Source organism: Cervus elaphus, chromosome 1, assembly GCF_910594005.1.
Source record: "Cervus elaphus chromosome 1, mCerEla1.1, whole genome shotgun sequence".
NCBI classification, from domain to species: domain Eukaryota; kingdom Metazoa; phylum Chordata; class Mammalia; order Artiodactyla; family Cervidae; genus Cervus; species Cervus elaphus.
This window is the reverse complement of record NC_057815.1, coordinates 96,757,285-96,771,936: the sequence shown is the minus strand read 5'-3', so window position 1 is coordinate 96,771,936 and position 14,652 is coordinate 96,757,285. Positions and strand designations below refer to the sequence as shown.

Below are 14,652 nucleotides of genomic sequence, written 5' to 3'. Positions count from 1 at the left end.
TTTCAACACTGTAAAATGATATCCTGACCAATGAAAGGTCTCTTGTCTTGAAAAAAAAAAAAAAGAAGAAGAAATACTATGTCCAGAAATATAATACCCGAACAAGAATGACTAAGATGTCTTGTGGTTGACTAGTTTAAAACCTTATTAAGGACATTGGTTTATTCATTTATCCTGCATGCTTTTTTAACTAAAATATTTACTTCATGTATTAGAATATACATATGTGTGTAATAGATTTCTATTTCTTTGGTTAAATGCTAAATTGTTAATTTAGCATTTAATTTAAATGTTAAATTTGAAAATAAAATGTTATACTATTGAATACAAGTATATGATTTGGGGGATCACAAGAGATATCAAGAGATTTATCAAGAGATAAATAAAGCATTTTAAATACATTAATATTTCTGTCTTGACTGAGTCATTTGACAGAACCAACATGCTCATTTTTATGATTTTCAAAGGATAATGTAGCCAGAGTGTAAGAAAAGTGGGGAAAATGAAAAGTATTTAAAACCTAAGAGTTTTTTGACATATTTATTTATTTATTTGACTTAGTTGTGGGTCTTAGTTGCAGCAGACTGGATCTTTGGTTGTGGTGCATGGGATCGGTAGTTGTGGCATTTGGGATTTAGTTCCCTGACCATGGAATAAACCCACGTCCCCTGCATTGTAAGGCAGATTCTTAACCACTGGACCACCAGAGAAGTCCCTTAAACACAAGATTTTGATGCTGAATATGCTTGCTTATATTAGAGTTTCACTTCTAGATCCTCTTTCTACAGAGGTAAGAAGTATACATATACAAGGTTTGTATGTATTCATCAGTTCAGTTCAGCCACTCAGTTGTGTCTGATTCCTCGTGACCCCATAGACTGCAGCATGCCACGATTCCCTGTTCATCCCCAACTCCTGGGGCTTGCTCAAACTCATGTCCATTGAGTTGGTGATGTCATTCAACTATTTCATCCTCTGTCATCCCCTCTCCTCCTCCCTTCAATTTTTCCCAGCATCAGGGTCTTTTTCAATGAGTCAGTTCTTTGCATCAGGAGGCCAAAGTATATATTCATAATTACACTTATTTCTCTACCTATCCATCATACCCATATCAATTAAACATGAGTGCTTACTAATATCTCTGACTCTAATCTATTTCATCCCCTTTCTTATCTGTAACTTCCATCTCTGACAGTGAGAAATTTGACTCCCAACAATTTCCATTCATTAATTTATTTGTGTGACTCCAGTTTTTAAAAAAAGCAGTTCATGTTGGTGGGAATGCAAACTAGTACAGCCACTATGGAGAACAGTGTGGAGATTCCTTAAAAAACTGGAAATAGAGCTGTCATATGACCCAGCAATCCCACTCCTGGGCATACACACCAAGGAAACCAGATCTGAAAGAGACACATGCACCCCAATGTTCATCGCAGCACTGTTTATAATAGCCAGGACATGGAAGCAACCTAGATGCCCAACAGCAGATGAATGGATAAGAAAGCTGTGGTACCAAAAAAAAAAAAAAAAAAGCTGTGGTACATATACACAATGAAATATTACTCAGCCATTAAAAAGAATACATTTGAATCAGTTCTAATGAGATGGATGAAACTGGAACCCATTATACAGAGTGAAGTAAGCCAGAAAGAAAAACACCAATATAGTATACTAACAAATATATATGGAATTTAGAAAGATGGTAACGATAACCCTATATGCAAGACAGAAAAAGAGACACAGAGGTATAGAACAGACTTTTGGACTCTATAGGAGACGGTGAGGGTGGGATGATCTGAGAGAATAGCACTGAAGCATGTATATTATCAATCATGAAACAGATTGCCAGTCCAGGTTGGATGCATGAGACAAGTGCTCAGGGCTGGTGCACTGGGAAGACCCAGAGGGATGGGATGGGGAGGGAGGTGGGAGGGGGGATCGGGATGGGGAACACATGTAAATCCATGGCTGATTCATGTCAATGTATGGCAAAAACCACTACAATACTGTAAAGTAACTAGCCTCCAACCAATAAAAATAAATGAAAGAAAAAGAAAAGAAAAGCAATTCAAAAATTGCTGATCTATACTCTCTTGAGGAACAACTTGAGTAATTAAAGAACAGTATTTTATAGATTTTTTTTTCATTTTTTCCCTTGCAATTCCCTATGAGCATACTGTTTTCCAACGTTAGCTTATTTTCCCCCTTCTCTTCAAAGAGGCTAAGTCATTTGTAGTACAATTAATTTTTTTAACAATCTGTGTTCACTCCTGTGATTCTCCTGTGCTCCTGGCCGATTCTTTTAAATTTGTATATATTAAATTTCACTCTATGCTAAGTATAGCTCTATGGGTTTTAACAAACGCATACTTTTACCAGCCCAGTACCATGACGCATACTTGCCCACATGCATGGAGTCACTTCAGTCGTGTCTGACTGCTTGCAACCCTATGGACCACAGCCCACCAGGCTCCTCTGTCCATGGGATTCTCTAGGCAAGAATACTGGAGTGAGTTGCCATGACTTTCTCCAGCGGATCTTCCCAGCCCAGGGATCAAACCTGCATCCCTTGCGTCTCCAGCACTGGCAGGCAGGTTGTTTGCCACTAGTGGCCCCTGGGAAACACGAAGAATACTTACATTATCTTAAAACTTCCCTTTCCATCTCTTCACAGACAACCACTCCCTATGCCCCAGCCCGTGGAATTCATTAAGCTGTTTCCATACCTATGTTATATGATTGGAATAACACAATATAGAGCCTTTAGGCCTCACTTCTTTAAAAATTCACTTTAGATTCATCCATATTGTTACATGAATCACTAATACTCCATTGTATCACTTAATAGTCTCCCAATATAATATTGTATGACTGTTTAATCATTCACTTCTGGAAGCGCATCTGGTTGCTTTCAGTTTGGCAGTTTTTAATAAAACTTTTAAAACATTTGCATAAAGAGAAATGAAGAACATTGCAAAAAAATGTGATTTCAGTTTACATTTAAGTTCTAGTTTGTATTTTTTTTTGTGGGGGGGGGCTGTGTTATATATGAACTGATGACCATTGAAGCAAAATTTGTCGAAAAAATATATTTTCTCCATCCACTTTCCTTTGCATCTTCCACAAAAACCAGTTGATCACATAGCTGTGGGTCATTTTTGGATATTATAATCCATTCCATTGATTCATAGGTCCCTCTTTCCCCTAATACCACACTGCCTTACATACTATAGATTGGGGCTTCCCTGGTAGTCCAGTGGTTAATATTTTGCCTTCCAATGCAAGTGATGCAGGTTTGATCTCTGATCGGTCAGCTGAGATCCCACATACCTTGCAGACTGAAGTAAAAATAAATACTACATATTATAGTAAGTCAAAAAGAGGATGATTTTCATGCTTCTCCTTTATCTTTTTCATAATTATTTTGTCTGTTTGCAAGTTTTACAGTTCCATATCAATTTGTACTATCATGTCAAAATTTACCCTAGAAAGTTTTCTTTGGGTTTCAATGCTCATTGCATGAGGTCCATAATGCAATCAACTCTAATTCCTCTAATGGTCAAACTCGGGGACACAGTGAGGTACAGGCAAGCCTGGAGTGCTGAAGTCCATGCAGTCACAAGGAGTAGGGCGTGACTTGGGAACTGAACAACAACACGAACATGGACACCATTATACTCATTTTCTAAAATTTCATTCATCAGTATTCTATATTTTTAGCACTTTTAAGACAAATATCTTAAATATACTCAAAGAACTAACTAAAATCTTAGACAATGAACTAGAGGAAATCAAAAGTATAAAGTCTGAATAAATAGAGACAGAAATTATAAAAATTAACCAGATAGAAAACCTGTAGCAATAACCAAGAATAAATGAGGCAGACAGCAGAAAGTAATGGCTCATATTGCTTGACCTTAAAATCTTAGTATATTTTGTGAGTTTCAAAGAACTTTCATATTCACTCTCACATGAGAGCAGGATAAAAACCTATGAGGTAGGTGGAGAAGGTTTTTTTTATCTTGTGAATTAAGAAAATCACATCATGGCAGGTCTGTAACCATCATACACAGCTGATTATCAATAGAACTAGGACTGGAATTGGTCAACTGTTTTGTAGTACAATATTAAACATATCCTTATATCTCTAAATTTATTGATCAAAAAGACATTTATTTCCCTTTACACATTGGAGTACAAATAAGAGATTTTGGATAACACATTTGCCACTCTTTCTGTATCAAAGGAATACAGAAATTAATTGCTTTCAAAAGTAAGTGTCACCAGATGCACACGTGTTTGAGTCCAATATGGTAACTCACAGAAAGAACTTCGTGGTCACCAGAATGTTCTGGCACATTCTGAAAACTTTCAAGGTGATTTAATAACATGTCACTGATATTTGATTATAGCACTTATCACTATTTGAATGTGGATTTGCAGTTTTTGCTGTCTCTACCCACAAAATAAGGAAAGACTCGTGTCATTTACTTTGTAATAATAGTAACAAGCATATCACTTGGTACACAACTGGGATTCAATATGCTTTGCTTATATGAATGAATTAAATCAAAGTGATTCAGAATATGCCCTGAGAGTTAGAGGTAGACAAACACTATTAAATTGTGGGCATGTATAAATTTTTCAGTTCAGTTCAGTTCAGTTGCTCAGTCATGTCCGACTCTTTGCGACCCCATGGACTGCAGCATGCCAGGCCTCCCTGTCCTTCACCAACTCCTGGAGTTTACTCAAATTCATGTCCATCATGTTGGTGATGCCATCCAACAATCTCATCCTCTGTCATCCCCTTCCCCTCCCACTTTCAATCTTTCCCAGCATCAGGATCTTTTCAAATGAGTCAGTTTTTCACATCAGATGACCAGAGTATTGGAATTTCAGCTTTAGCTCAGTCTTTCAAATGAATATTCAGGACTGATCTCCTTCAGGATGGACTGGTTGGATCTCCTCACAGTCCAAGAGACTCTCAAGAGTCTGCTCCAACGTCACAATTCAAAAGCATCAATTCTTCAGTGCTCAGCTTTCTTTATAGTCCAACTTTCACATAGATACAGGACTACTGGAAAAACCATAGCTTTGACTAGATGGACCTTTGTTGGCAAAGTAATGTCTCTGCTTTTTAATATGCTGTCTAGGTTGATCATAGCTTTTCTTCCAAAGAGCAAGTGTCTTTTAATTTCATGGCTGCAGTCACCATCTGCAGTGATTTTGGAGCCCCCCAAAATAAAGTCTCTCACTATTTCCAGTTTCCCCATCTATTTGCCGTGAAGTGATGGGACCAGATGCCATGATCTTAGCTTTCTGAATATTGAGTTTTAAGCCAACTTTTTTACTCTCCCCTTTCACTTTCATCAAGAGGCTCTTTAGTTCTTCTTCTCTTTCTGCCATAAGGGTGGTGTCATCTGCGTACATGAGGTTATTGATATTTTGCCCAGGAATCTTAATTTCAGCTTGTGTTTCATCCAGCCTGGTATTTCACATGATGTACTCTGCATATAAGTTAAATAAGTAGGATAACAATATACAGCCTTGACGTACTCCTTTTCCTATTTGGAACCAGTCTGTTGTTCCATGTCCAGTTCTAACTGTTGCTTCTTGACCTGCATACAGATTTCTCAGGAGGCAGGCAGATCAGGTGGTCTGGTATTCCCATCTCTTTAAGAATTTTCCACAGTTTGTTGTGATCCACACAGTCAAAAGCTTTGGTATAGTCAATAAAGGAGAAGTAGATGTTTTTCTGGAACTCTCTCACTTTTTCAATGATACAGCAGATTTTGACAGTTTGACCTCTGATTCCTCTGCTTTTTCTAAATCTAGTTTGGACATCTGGAAGTTCACAGTTCACATACTATTGAAGCCTGGCTTGGAGAATTTTGAGCATTACTTTGCTAGCATGTGAGATAAGTGCAATTGTGCGGTAGTTTGAGCATTCTTTGGCATTGCTCTTTTTGGGGATTGGAATGAAAACTGACCTTTTCCAGTCCTGTGGCCACTGCTGAGTTTTCCAAATTTGCTGGCATATTGAGTGTAGCATTTTCACAGCATCATCTTTTAGAATTTGAAATAGCCCCTGGAATGCAAAAGTGTTCCTACTTTTGCCTGAGGTAACAAACAAATTTGACCTTGGAGTACATAATGAAGCATGGCAAAGGTTAATAGAGTTTTGCTAAGAGAATGTACTGGTCATAGCAAACACCCTCTTCCAACAACATAAGAGGAGACTCTACACATGGGCATCATCAAATCAACAATACCAAAATCAGATTGATTATATTCTGTGCAACCAAAGATGTAGAAGCTTTATACATATACAATTTTACTATAAGGCAAACAATCGTTCTAAATTTTGACATATGTGCAGAGATAGCTGGAGGAGAATGAGAGGAATAGGAAGGGAACTAATGATGACAATTTTTCTTGTTATCAGTCTTTGTGTTAGATGGTTTCTATGTAAGCGTAAATTTAATATTTATAGCTTTGTGAAATAAGTATACTGGATATTATATGGACAGGACTTTTAACAGGAATGAAAGTAGGACTCAAGGACTGGCAAATAATATTCCCAAAACCAACTCCATCTAAGTTGCTAATTGGTCACGCTTATCTGTACAATCCAGGGAAATTACTAAAGTCCATGCAGTACCCTTGGGTAAATAGTCTCTGGGTATTTTCTCCTAAATGATTATACTACACTCATAATTGGACAAATTGTTCCTTCTAAATCTTAAGTTTCCACATTTTCTCACTTTATCTTTCTCTTGTCTCTCTCCCTCTTCTCTCTCTCATCCCCTCATTCAATCTTTAAATGAGTTTTTGATTGTGACTTATGCTTTGTTAGTGCTATAATGTGATCATATTTTATATTTATAGTATTTTTATTACTTTATATTTTTATCAATACAATCCATTGTCTGCTATGTTACTTCTAAGAGCATTAATAGTACTAATAATAACAGCAGTACTATGAGGAAGAGTAGATTTCTATACTACTATGGCTTAATTTACTCCACTTATCTAATTTAAATGGGGAAAATGTTATTATTCTGATTGGATGAGAAAAGTGACTCTCAGAAAAGTTATTTAATTTGAACAGTGTACTTAAAAGGACAATTAATATTATGGATTTTAGACAATTTAGACAATTCTGCATGGATTCTCACATCATTTGAGAGCTGGAAATAAATGAAAGAAAAATAAGTGGTTATCATTCAGCCACACACAATATGAAAAGGAAACCAAGAAATCTTGGAAATAAAATACATATTAATAAAATATGCAGAGATTAAAGAACATACTTTTAAAAAATGGATCAAAGAATAAATCTCAAGAGAAATTTTAAGATATTTTGGGCTAAGTGAAAATGATAACACAACTTACCAGAATTTGTGGGATGCAGAGGAAGTAGTATTTAGAGAGAAATTTACAGCATTGAGTGTGTATGTACCGGGGAATAAAACAAAGATTTAAAATGCGTAATATAAGCTTCCACCTTAGGAAACAAGAACAAATTAAATCCAAAGTAATCAGACAAAAATAAATAATAAGAGCAGAAATCTGGCGGCTCAGATGGTAAAGAATCTGCATGCAAAGCAGGAGACCCAGCTTCACTCCCTGGGTCAGGAGGATCCCCTGGAGAAGGAAATGGCAACACACTCCAGTATTCTTGCCTGGAGAATCCCATGGACAGAGGAGCCTGGTGGGCTACAGTCTGTGGGGCCACGAAGAGTCAGACATGATCGAGTGACTAACACTTTCAGAGCAGAAATCAATGAAAGTGAAAACAGGAAATCAATAAGAGAAAATCAATGAAACTAAAAGCTATTTCTTAGAAAAGGTTGATAAAATCAATAAGCATCAAACCAGACTTACTAAAACACAAAGAAAGAAAACAAATTATTCATGTCAGAAACGAAAGCTGGGATATCATTTCAGATTCTATAGGCATTAGAATGATAATAAAAGAATAGTAGGAAGAACTCTGTGCATACAGATTTAGTTACCTAGATGAAACTGATTAATTCCTTGAAAGCCACAGTTTGCCAAAATCACACAAGAAGACATAGACAATCTCAATAGGCCTATATCTATTAAAGAAGTTGAACTAGCAATTAACAATTTTCCAGAACAGAAATTTTCAGGCCAGTTTACTGAATTCTACCAAACATTAAAAAAAATTATACCAATCCTTTGCAATCTTTTTCAGAGGGTAGAAGCAGAGAGAATATTTCTTAACTCATTCTATGAATCCAACAATACCCTAATGACAAAACCAAACAAAGGTATTACAACCAATAAAGACCAATATCTTTCATTAACATAGATGTAAAAATCCTCAAAAGATATTAACAGATCAAAGTCAATGGGTAAAAAGAATTATACATCATAGCCACCTGGATTTATCACAGGCATGCAAAACTGTCTATCATTTGAAAACCAATTAATGTAATCCATCAAATAAAGAAGCTTAAAATGCATTATCATATCAATAGATAAATAAAAAGCTTTTGACAAAATCCAATATCCACTCATGATGAAAAAGTCTCAGTAAATAAGAGCAGAATACTTTGGCCACCTGATGGGAAGAGCTGACTCATTGGAGAAGACCTTGATGCTGGGAAAGATTGAAGGCAGGAGGAGAAGGGGGTGACAGAGGATGAGATGGTTGGATGGCATCATCGACTTAATAGACTTGTATTTGAGCAAACTCCAGGAGATAGTGAAGAACAGGGAGGCCTGGTGTACTGCAGTCCATGCACAAAAAGTCAGACATGAGAGAGCAACTTAATAACAACAAAATTAAAAACTTTAGCTAGCTCAACTTGATAAAGACTGCCTACAAAATGTCTGTAGCTAACATTGTACCTAATGGTGAGAAAACATATTTCTCACTAGGATCAGGAATGTCCTTTTATATCATTTCTTTTAGCACTATACTGGAAGTCCTAGCTAGTATAATGTGATAAGAAAGTGATATAAAAGGGAGATAGACTGGGGAAGGAAGAAATAGAAACTCTCTTTGTTCACAGATAATGTGATCATTTATGTAGAAATTCAGAAAGAATAGACAGAAAACTCTTGGGACTAATAAATGATTAGCAAGGCTATAAGATGCAAGGTTGAGATGCAAAATTTTATCACTTTTCTATGTACTGGCAATGAGCAAGTGGAATTTGACATTTAAAAGGCAAGATTTTTTTATATTAGCACCCCCAAAATGAAATATAGTCATCTTTACATATCAGCAGGGGATTGGTTCTAAGGATCACCCAGATACCAGAATATACATACACTCAAGACCCTTATATAAAATGGTGTAGCATTTGCATATGTACATTCTTTCATTTACTTTAAATCATGTTTAGACTATTTAAAATACCTAATACAATGCAAATGCAATGTAAATAGTTGCTGTCATCTGACAAATTCATTTTGCTTTTTGGAAACTTTTAGAATTTCCTTTGAAATATTTTCAATCCAGTGCACCTTCTGTACAGGGACAGTGAGCGCCTAGAGGAGTACCATCAGAGAACCTCCAGGAGGGTGATTTGGAGGAGAAAAGAAATCCCTCTGACTACAGATCTAACTTGCAGATTGACTTATCAGAATTAAGGCACAATATATTCTCTCTCTGACACGCATCATATTTGTCTGCCCTTGGTAATCTTGGGAAAACACAGATACTATTTATCAACTTCTTAACATTTCTAGTAGCCTAACATTTAGTTGTAGCACATAGAAGAATAGAAAGGACAAAAACATAATAAAAATGTGACAGATAAAAAACAAATTAATTTTTAGAAATATATTGCAAGTATCCAAAATAAATGTAATTTTTGTACTCTTGATTTTAATTTTTTAAATGGGAGAAGAAAAGATATCAAGATTGCAAATACATGCATGTGCTATTGAACATATCAAATTATGTCCCTGCACACAGTTTAATTGCTTCTTCTTTGTATCAAGTGGGATGAGGAGAAGGGATTGCACACAGCTGGGCCCTCACTGGTGCCCTGTTCTCCTGAGAGACGCGTGCCTGTACAATTTTCTTCTTTTTCTCATTCATTAGTCTCTGAAATCCCATCTTGACTCCACCTGACATTGTCTTAAAAGGACCAGACTATACGCAGATCCCATTTGGTCATCACTGTTGAAATGAATGTTTATACTTTTAGCATATACCAGCTTCTTCCCAAACTGAATATTTGCAGTGAGTCTGAAACCACAGGCAAGGAAAACACTGTAAGATAAAAGTTAAATTTATTCATGTTGAAAAAGTTAAACCCGTCTTAAGATATTACTTTCATCTGTTACAGAAGAAAAATTGCAAAGTGTGTGGGAGAGAGAATTTTATTATCTCTGTATCACAAATAAAATTAAGATCCACAGAAGGCAAATACTTTTCCAAGTACCCAGAAAAATCCACAGTAGGTGTAATACTTAAATCCAGGCTTCTAGCTCAGGGGTAATGATCTTTTCTTTGTCTCTTCAGCTTCAAGGAACTTGGAACTTTTTGACCATTACATAAAAAAGAATTTCTCCTATATTATTTATACATTCTTCTAAGGCTGAATTTCTGATTTCAGATCCACATTTCAGTATTGTCTTTTCCTTCTTTTCAACAGCAAGGTAAGGATCTATATTCAATATACACTTCTAATGAAAAATGCAACTGATGCAGAAGCAGTGAAGAACCTACATGTTCTCCGAGTCTTTGACCTCCTACCTGGTTGTTTGAGCACTTTTTCTGAAACACTGGCATAAGTGTAGAATTCAAATGCATAACATTTTAACCAGCAGAGAGTAAATGAATATTTATGAAATTCCACGCTGCTTTCCTTGTGCTGTGCTGTGTCTAATCGCTGTCGTATCTGACTCTTTGTGACCCTGTGAACTGTAGCCCACCAAGTACCTCTGTCCTTGGGGATTCTCCAGACAAGAATACTAGAAGAGGTTGCCATGCCCTCCTCCAGGCTGCTTTCCTTAAGTGGAAAGACCTATGATGGCCTTCCCCAGTGGCTCTGCCATAAAGAAGCCACCTGCTATACGGGAGACTCAGGAGATGTGGGTTCCATCCCTGAGTAGGGAAGATCCCCTGGAGGAAGTAATGGCAACCCACTCCAGTATACTTGCCTGGAAAATCCCATAGACAGAGGAGCCTGGTGGGCTACAGTCCATAGGTTCACAAAGAGTCAGACACCACTGAAGCTACTGAGCAAGCCCTCATGCAAAGCCCTACAATAGATGATAGGCTGATTGAGTGGGTTACAAATTCCTTTTGTTTATCATATGTTAACTTGTCATTGAAGGGACAGATAGCCAAACAGGGTGCAATGCCACTTCTTTAAAAACCAGAAAGTTTTTGGTACATCATGAAAGTACCAAGATCCTTACTGCATTTTCACTATCATTTCCCCACAATCTCACCCTTTCACTATTTGCTTATTTAGAAAAATCTGGCATTGCAGTGATTAAATGTACAGGCATTGGGATCAATTAGACTTGAGTTTGTATGTTGGATAGCTCATACTATTTGTCAAATTTTAAGAAGTCACATTTTAACTGTAAATTAGATTGTGTGTGTGTGAGTGTGTGTGCATGCAGTCTGTATCTTTCTGCTAATGTCTATTCATTTATCTATCATCTATTATCAGTACCATCTGTTATCTATACATCTATCTCTCCATCTATGAAACAAATTACAAGTAAGTAGTAAATTTAAGCTGTTACCTAATTCAGGAGATCTGTTAGTCATCATAGAATACAGTGATTTACATGTGTGTGTTGATATATAGATCTACATCTATATCTATACATCTTATTTTACTGTGTGGGTAAGGTATTGACAAACACAAATAATTTAAGGAGCAGACATGTAAAATAATGTGTTTCAGGGCTGAGAGGAAGATGGTAGAGAATGCTGGTTACCAAGAATGGGTTTCTTTCTCAAATCTCCTTTTAAAATACAAAGATCTGTGCTTGCTCACAGGTATGCAGGTTAGTCTCACCCTCCAAACTATGACTTTTCACCCCTCCACACCTCAGTATCTATTTTCCAACTAACTGTTGTCAGGAATGACAGCAAGATCGAGTCTAAGATAGGAGAGCACTTTCAACACAAGCTAAACTGTAGATCTCAAGAAAGACATTAACAAAAAGAGGATTTGAAGATGCCTGAGTTCTCACCCAAAATGATTGACCCAGCCAAGAGGACAGACTGAGAAATACAGGGTGAAGCAAAGTATCCGAGTGGACAGTATGTAGGAAAAGGCATATTCAAGATTAGGGTTACTGGACTTCAAAGCCTACCCATCTGTGTCTGTCACCTGAATTTCCTAAACCAACATAGAGACCCACTGATCTATGCCAATCCATAATATTATATCTAGCACTCATCAGAATTGTGTTTCAGACCCACATGCTGCTGTTTTCATGCATCATTTCTTTTCACTTTTATAATACTCCTTTAAGGTAGGTCTCAACACCACCTTCATTTTCTGACAGATAAAATGAGATGCAGGGATAAGTTAGGACCAGTGTCTCCTAGTAGTAAATGGTAGGTCTGCTGTGTCACACATGTTTTCTCAGAGTAAAGCTTCCCTACCCAATGCTGTACCTTATCTTCAGATCTGGCTTTGTTTGTTGCATATACCTCTAATCCTGCATTTAGCCCACATCTAAATGAGCTTATCTACTGTGCATTTATTTGTGTGTAAATCAACCATACTACTCCATGCGTTAAATTCAGGGCAATAAAGATAACTAAATGTAAACTGAATGAAGTGAAAATCAATTCAAAATTTTTAATGACATTTATGTTGAGAATCACTCAGGGTCTAAAGCTTGGCTTTATTCATTAATAGCATAACATCTATGTAACCTTGAGTAAATTATTCCGTCTCTTTGTTGTCAACTTGCCATATACACCAATGAGAAAAATAACTAATCAATCATGGAACTGATAAGAGAATTAAAAGAATATGTACATATAAAGCATCCAATAAGTGAGCACTATAGAAGTGTAAACTATTAGAAGACTCAAAAGATCTGATTTAGGAGATGGATTCACTGTCGGCATATGAACTTAGAAAACTTTAGTTCTAGCTGCAACGCAGTTTACTCATATACAAAAACAAGAACTTGAGAAGGTGATCCATAAAGACCCTTCCTCTTCAGAAGTCTACTACTGTGTAGATAAGATATCACCAAACTGTGCTGTCATGCCTATGTTACAAAAGTGGTAAATGCTGATGAAAAACTGATTGTTCTAATAAAATAATACTTGTGCATTTCAACTTCTGTGCAACTGCTTTTTGTTCATGCATCTGCTCATTTACTTCTCTTTGCTACCGAACATCTTATGAGTCTCAAATCACATTCATGGAAAATAATACGGAGGGAGCTGATCTCATCTTGCTCGGACTCACAGATGACCCACAGCTGCAGGTTCCTCTCTTCGTAATCTTCACCTTCATTTACCTCCTCACTCTGATTGGGAACCTGGGGATGACCACGTTGATCCTGCTGGACTCTCGTCTTCACATCCCTATGTACTTTTTTCTCTGTAACCTGTCTCTGGTGGACTTTTGCTACTCTTCCACCATCACTCCAAAGGTGATGGCTGGGCTCTTTATAGGAGATAAGATCATCTCCTACCATGCATGTGCGGCTCAGATGTTCTTTTTTGTAGCCTTTGCCACTGTGGAAAATTATCTGTTGGCCTCAATGGCTTATGACCGCTACGCAGCAGTGTGCAAGCCCCTGCATTACACCACCTCCATGACCACAAGTGTGTGTGCACGTCTGGCCATAGGCTCTTATATCTTTGGTATTCTGACTGCTGCTATCGATGTTGGGGACACATTCTGTCTCTCTTTTTGTATGTCCAATGTCGTCCATCACTTTTTCTGTGATATTCCAGCAGTCGTGTCTCTGGCTTGTTCAGATAAAGACATTAATGAGCTGATTCTTTTTCTTATTTCGAGCTTTAATATCTTTTCCGCACTTCTTGTTATTTTGATTTCCTACTTGCTCATATTTACCACTATTTTGAAGATGCAATCAGGTGAAGGCTACCAGAAGGCTTTGTCTACCTGTGCCTCCCACCTCACCACTGTCTCCATCTTCTATGGGACCGTCATCTTCATGTACTTACAGCCCAGCTCCAGCCACTCCATGGACACAGACAAAATCGCATCTGTGTTCTATACGATGCTCATCCCCATGCTGAACCCTATGGTCTACAGCCTACGGAACAGAGAAGTCAAGAGTGCATTCAAGAAGGTTGTTGAGAAGGCAAAGTACTCTCTAGGTTTAATCTTTTAATGGTGTGACATCCACAGAAATTATTTCATCTCCCTTAGACCTATTCTACGTCATAACTCAATGTTCACAGCCATGTAGGGACTCAAACATAAAATTTTGTCAAAGTTTAGGAACAGGTCCAAGCTTTCAAAATTCAAAAATATTATAATTATTTTGAATAAAATATTTTAATGAAGTAAATGTGGCTTTTGACACGTTTTAATAAGATCAAATAATATCATCATCTTAGAAGTTAACGTTTGAGTTGTTACTGAGGGTTTTGGTGAGAGAAATCATGTTCACGTGACAATTTCCAAAAGATAAACAGTCAAG

General features: G+C 36.9%; 1 protein-coding gene across 1 annotated transcript; it reads left to right on the top strand.

The window, feature by feature from the left end:
* The first annotated feature begins 13,392 nt into the window (after positions 1 to 13,392).
* On the top strand, positions 13,393 to 14,340 carry LOC122677570 (olfactory receptor 5B3-like). The gene has a single exon (XM_043877753.1). It carries the CDS (start codon positions 13,396 to 13,398, stop codon positions 14,338 to 14,340), a length of 945 nt encoding a protein of 314 aa, XP_043733688.1. The 5' UTR covers positions 13,393 to 13,395.
* The last annotated feature ends 312 nt before the right edge of the window (positions 14,341 to 14,652 follow it).